Raw genomic sequence first — 7110 nt, forward strand, 5'->3', positions numbered from 1 at the left:
GACCAGGTCACTCAACTCTAGGTTTCTTCTTAATCTTTGGAATTGCCACAGAGCCAGCCTCACAACTCTTCATAGGAACATAAGAACTATCACAAATGATGTCCCATAGTTTTAGATTCTTAGCCATGATAGAGTTATGCCTTATTTCCTTCCACCATCCATAATATCTTCTATTGAATCTTGGTGGTCTTATGATAGATTCTCTTTTCTCTTGGTTTGATGAACTAGCCATGATGAAGATTCTTTCTAGGTTTTAATCTTTTAGAAAGAACCCGCTTCGATACCAATTGTTAGAGGCTACACGCCCACCAAACACAGTATATAGAGAGACTTGGTTGCTACCAGTTCTCTCGGACAGTGTAGTAAGAGAATAACACAAGATTTTTTTTACGTGGAAAACTCCTTGCTCAAGGGATTAAAAACCACGACCTACCCCAGTGGAATTTCAACTCCACTAACTGAGCAACTCCAGATTACAACCGATTATAAGCTAGGAATTAACTCCCACAACCCCTCAACCTTACAATAGCCCAATTGTAACCTTCACACTTGACTACTCCTAGCCAAGCAAACTAATACACCTAGACTAACTCTAGCCTAGTGTACCACTCAAAGGCACCCTTTGAGAATTCAACACCGTGACTAACTCTAGCCACCTATATACTAATACACCTAGACTAACTCTAGCCTAATGTATCACTCAAGAGCTTGTGGAAGCAACCTTGAGAATTTAGAATACCTAAAACTAGCTTCCGTATAGAGAAGAGTAGGTTTACACTTTAGTACAAAAGAATAAAGACTCAACAACCTAAGGACCAAAAGCATCTTCAGTTCTAAATCTAGTCCTTTGGCTTGTTGAGGCTTTGTTCTTGGGGAACACCTTGAGAGGTGGAGACTTGCACTTAGGATGGAGCAATTTGATTTATGCAAGAATACTTCTTCCTTTGAGCATGGTATTGTATATGTAGAGGGAAGGGGGTGAGAAGGTGACAACCCATACTGGTCCTCTGCTGTTGTATTACTGCTGCACTGCTACAATGGCAGCAGCTTAACAGCTGTAGATTTGAATTTTCAACGCTCTAGGGACCTAGTCTATCATCTGGAGGAACTTGGTCCCTCATCTGTTCTTGAATGGGCTGCAACAACTCTGCTGCTACATTGTTGCAATGTTAGTCTCTTTATAGTTGTACAGTTGACCAAGCAATAGCTAGGGACCTGATCTCATCTGGTCCCTCTGAATCTGTATCTTGTCCTTCATATATGAACATATCCTGTGGGGAACATGATCTCATCTGGTCCCTCTGAAAACATATCTGGTCCTTCATATATGAACATATCCTGCAGCTTGTGTAGTGAGACTGATTGCATCTGTTTCTTCAAGGAGCATGTCAACATAGCAGCACATGAGATATCTGGTTCCTTAGGGTTTGTCAAATCATCAAAACATAAGGTATCATAACTCATCAAGATCATTGTTTAAAACTTTCAAAGTAAAGAAGGGAGGAACATTCCAAAACGCCCTCCTTTCTATTATTCTGCATATTCAGGACAACTTTCTACCCTTGTTTACATTTTTTTTGTTATGTATGTTTGTTTACAGATAGAGAAACACATAAATGTGAAATCCATCTTTTGTGATAAGGCAAAATTATAAAGCATTTTTCTACAATATCAATTCATGAATTTCAACTATGCTAAAGATTGTATGTTAAAACATTACTCTTTGTTCTCTTTACACGAGGGCAAGTGCACATATAGTGTATTTTAAGGACCTCTATTTAAGACATATCGGAAGTTTATAAAATTTTGTAAATTTAACCAATTCAAAATCAACTTCAGAAACACTAACTGAAATTGCAAAAGTCCGCGTTTGAAGTTACAATTTTGTCTAAAGTTTGGCATTTGCGTATGCAAGTAAACTTGAGACACACGCAAACCCAAATATTAGATGAAACGTCGACTCTTTTTTTCATTTTCTGAAGTCCCTTTAGCATGTATGCAATTCTGCTTATTTTCTCTCTTTCTTTTTTGTGTGTGTTTTTTTTTTCTCTGTTGGTGGGGTCTTCTTTTAACAAATCAGACTGTAGAATTGTAATGCATAAGAGCTGTAGAATTTCTTGTTCTAGTTGTCAACGGCACATATTTTTCCTTCCTAACTTTTTCAATTTTTGCAAATCAATTCTCAATCCACAATTCAAGTGTTTATGCATTACGCAAGAACGAATATATAGCACCAGAAGGTACAGTATTTTCACGAAAACGTTCCTCTCACTTTCAAACCAGAATTAAATTGTTCGAAAAAGAGGAGGAAGAAAAAGGGGAAGCGGAGGAGGAGCAACCCGTTTTGTCTGAACTTCTCCAGTACTCACTACTAGTTAAATAATTTTAAAAATCTGAGATAACACTAACCTTCACATCAAATTTTTACCTTTAGATTGTGTAATGATTACCCCTACTCGATCAAATAAAAATGGCATGAATTTCTTTCAATTTCAAAAACACAAAAACCATACGATATGATTTGTAATGAACATAAATGAAATGTACAGAGATAAAAAGTAGAGAAATATGTTGTGTATATAGAATAGAGCTCTATCAATCAAAGCCTAGAGATGAAGGAAGATTGGACGAAATATGCCGTTGTTTCGACCTTGCTTGCGATGTTTGTAAATTACAGAGAGCAAATCCTAGCTGATCTTGATTGTATTCATGTTTATGTAAGAATGTCAATATACTTTTTGAGAAACTGATCAACAAGGATCCTGTAACCTCTCTCCGTAGGATGGTAGCTATCCCAGAACAAATATTTTGTGTCATCTTCACATGTTCCACTGTATTTGTTACATAGTATCACCGCCTCTATGGTTCCCGTACCACAACATCCTTTATCTACTACTTCAAATCCTGACATGCATCATTCAAATTTTATACCACTTCATTTTTTTCAATGATAAAAGGAAATTAACATACATTTGACACTTTTGACTTGTTTATGGTGACAAATAAGTACATCATTCTTTTTTCGGACATGCGAATAAGAATTTTATCCAAATTAACAGAAAATGTAGTATAACCTTCAATAATCATAAGTCTACTACTATATATATGTCAACCCTCAGGCCACCCTGATATGTCTTATCGAGGGTAAGGAGCAAATATTCACTCTCGGTTGAGGGTGTGGACATATCCACTATCTACTACTCAAATTATATACATAGCTGAATTTTTAAAAAAATATATAGTATGTAACTATTAAATTTACTATATTTTCGAAGAATATGGAGCTTGTGGATTCACCTCTAGCTAATAATTCGTTAGAACAAGTAGTTTCAATTTATTTTATAAGCTGCATACAACTAGTTCCCACTGAAAATATATTCAAGATTGATGATTATGATTACAAGAGGTAAGAATAACTTGAATATATAATTAAGAAAAACTCAAGCATTATAGAAATATGAGATCAAAAATATGTGTTTACCATGTTTTTGAGGGTTGCCAATGAGATCAAGCACTGGATTGTAAAGATCAATTAAAGCCAACTTGGATTGAAGCAATGTTTTGGATAACCAATTAATTGCAGCTGAGAGCTTAGTGTTGGCTATTTGTGCTGCTTGATTGTATTCCGTAGCACACTCTCTAGTTAAACCTCCAGCAAGTGTTCTTTGGGCTGGCAAACACCCTATGGGTGGAATCCCAAAAACAGCTATATTTTTTGCTCCCAACTTGTACAATCCCTTCCAAAAGACAATTAAACATTAATTGATTGATCCACTTAAGAGAAGGGAAGAAGGGGTACGTTTTCTTCCTCTTTAGGGTTTCCCACGTAAAGTTGTGTGTTCTTTTTTTTCGTTATTATTGTTTTCATTAATTGTTGTATGTTGGTCATAATTCATAAGTGAAGATAAAAGTCATAAAAGAGAGTACATACTTGGACAAAGTCGGAAGCTCCATCCACTATAAGATTAGTATATGCGTTAAGATCATACTGCAACCGACGAATTCCAATGGTGAAATAGGTGTTGGCGAGGTCATCACTGCCGGCTACCACTAAGAACAAACTATTGCTCAATATGTCGTTCGCTTCCTCTTCTCCAACCAATTCCTTAAGCTTCCCAATGTATTCTCTAAAATGATCTAATTGTGTTGATAGAGGTAAGGCTGCCTGATTTTTTTTCTCAAAATAAACCGGAAATTCAAAATTAGTTTCCACAAATACAGTACCCTCAAACTCCCCACCACCCACAAAAAAAGAAAAGAAAAAAACAATACGTACCTTGTACGAAGATAAATCGGTGAAAGTGTACTGTCAAGTGTCATTCATACTTTAAATTATTTAGACAGATTATGGGAAAAAATAAGTAGAAAAGAAAATGTATAATAATCCTTCATATAAGATAGTACTATCATATAAAATGAATTCGCTAAGTTTTGTACTCATTCTGTCTCAATTTATGTGATATAGTTTGACTGGGTACGAAATTTAAGAAAGAAATGTAGAATTTTGAAACTTATGGTCTGAAACAAGTCATATATTTGTGTGGCTGTAAATCATTTCATCAAAGATAAAAAAGGAAAGTTTTAAGTTAAATTATTTCTAAATATATAAATGTATTATTCTTTTTGGACAAACTAAAAGGAAAAGTGTATCACATACATTGTTACATGGAGTACTTGATTTAAAGGACATAATTCACAGGATGAGTAAAATACCGCAATAATAGCTGTTTGAGGATCAAATCCACAACCTCCTGATGCAAAGCTTACTCCAGTTTTAAGATCTTCAGCTTGCAAATTAGGGTCAAGATAAGCTGGCATTAGTTCTTTAATCCCGAGTTCGTCTACTGAAATAAATAATAAAGTCGATGTCAAAGTCAAACGAAACTTATGTTTGTTATGAGCTGTACAACTTAAATTAAATTTTCAGCTACTATTCACTAAAGATGTTTATATATCAGGTGACATAAAAAATCAACCGCAGGAAACTATGTACATTAACTATGAGTTTACACTGTCGGCAAACAAAGCATAAATTATAATTTTAAATCATTTATATTGGTAAAAGTTGTAACACTTTTATATGGAAATTTCTGGAAAAAAAAAAAGAGAAGAAGAAACAAGTTCAAATTTTTATTATGAAGGGGAGAGCCAACCTTAGAAAGGAATATCTAAATGATTATATGCACATGCCCAAGTTTCTAATTTGTGTATCCCAGATTTCCCATAGTATTCCTCATTAATAAATCATCTAGCTCCTTTAAATAATGAAAACTGAGTTAATGGAGTTTAAATAAAGTGCAAGAAAATCTTCAGGATTAAATGATCACAGTCTCAACTACACATGGTTGATCTAGCAATTTATTAGAGGTATAATTCTTGCATATTCATTTGTAAAAGACTAATTCAGTCGAGAACAAAGAAATTACACCGTTATAATCCCTTTGTCTCATATTAATTGTCCTGTTTCGCTTTTCTAGAGTCAAGTTAACGAATCTTCAAAGCTAAATTGGACTGGATCAATTTAATATTTAAAAATTACAATTTAGATATTTAAAAACTAGGTAACTATGACAAGTTGCAATTTCTTATATCAATATGGTGAAAAAATATATCTTAAAATACTGGTCAAAGTTTATAGAGTTTGACTTTTAAAAGAGAAAAGTGGACAAGTAATATGGGACGAAGGGAGTATCCATAAGATCAAAGAACTCAGCTTAGTTATGCAGGAGAACGCTTGTGTTTATTGGGAAGATTACGTTATTTTGACCATATATTGTATTTTTAATTCTTTAACTACCCATTAAATTGCAAAATTATGTTCCAAAACTATAGAGTCAAGCTAAGAGCCGTAATGCCACTTACCACCTAACGAACATGTCCAAAACTAGGGTTCAGTGACAATATATACCCGTTTTGATTAAGCAAATTTGGACGGATACATCATGTCAATGTACTAACCAATCCATTTCATAAACTCAAAACAAACTTGATCATTTGACACTCATACATATATAGCTTAAAATTCCATAGAACTTACTTTCAACATTAAGCTGAAATCTCCTTAGAAATTCTTTAAGTCACTTCAACCCTAGTGACTGCACCAAAATTCGAGCTATTTAAACACATCTTGAAGAAGTTACGTTGATTATTAATCCTTGCACTATTTGTCAACATTTTCTTGTTAACTATAACTGACATGACAAGGGACTACGTCACAAGTAAAAGGCACTGATCGTGGAGACAATATTTTTTGGTGTTTGAGTTTGAGTAAACCAAAAAAGTACGTCCCCCTCTTTAAAGTTTTAGAAGGTTTAAAAACAAGGTACTCTAGCGGTAATGGAGAGTCAGAGTTGATTTTTCATATGGTTTCAACTAATAGTTATTATCTCATAAAGTCAATTTTTTTTGTTGAAGGAATATGAAATCAAGAAGAAATGTGACTTTTTGAGATAAAAACTATTAGTTGATTGATCAGATGAGAATCATGAGAATACAGACGTACCTATCAAGTCGGAGGGAGTCTTGGCATTGCTAAACCTTCCAGTAGGTTTATTTCCATCCATGAAGTCCTTCCCATATGGCTCAAAATTACATTTAGCAAATGTTATTATGTGATTATTATTTCCTTGATCGACAATGGAATCTCCAAAAGTAAAAACAGCCTTCACAGATACATTCTTCACCTTTCCTTCGCAGGCAACAAATAACAAAAACAAAACATGAAACAAGCCCATCTTATTATGTAACCAAAACACCAAACAAGGGGACAACATCTTAACACTTGATTTCTGTTCAACAAGATGAACAAAAAGTGGCCTGCTTTCGAAAGCTTTAAATAATTTTGAAGTACTTGAGTAGTAGTAATGGGTTTTTTGTTTATTTATAGATAACTAGAAGAATATACGTTATTATATTATTGTGTAAATTAAGGCCTCGATCAGTCAATTGACCTTTATTAGGTTTGTTAATTCTGTCTTAAGTTATATTAGTAATTACTGCTCCCTCCATTCACTTTTACTTGTCCACTATTCCTAAAATAGATTTTCATTTTTACTTGTCATTTTTCACATATCAAGATAAGACAATTATTTTTTCCTATTTTACCCTTAG

The 7110-nt window shown here is 33.9% G+C and overlaps 1 protein-coding gene across 1 annotated transcript; it reads right to left on the bottom strand.

Annotated features, from left to right (window-relative positions):
* Nucleotides 1-2584: 2584 nt before the first annotated feature.
* On the bottom strand, nucleotides 2585-6773 carry LOC132639359 (GDSL esterase/lipase EXL3-like). The gene is made up of 5 exons (XM_060355812.1): nucleotides 6503-6773; nucleotides 4714-4844; nucleotides 3932-4165; nucleotides 3482-3737; nucleotides 2585-2904 (listed from the first exon to the last, which is right to left on the bottom strand). Exons 1-5 carry the CDS (start codon nucleotides 6771-6773, stop codon nucleotides 2714-2716), a joined length of 1083 nt encoding a protein of 360 aa, XP_060211795.1. The 3' UTR covers nucleotides 2585-2713.
* Nucleotides 6774-7110: the final 337 nt, after the last annotated feature.

The sequence above is a fragment of the Lycium barbarum genome, chromosome 5 (assembly GCF_019175385.1).
Source record: "Lycium barbarum isolate Lr01 chromosome 5, ASM1917538v2, whole genome shotgun sequence".
NCBI classification, from domain to species: Eukaryota; Viridiplantae; Streptophyta; class Magnoliopsida; order Solanales; family Solanaceae; genus Lycium; species Lycium barbarum.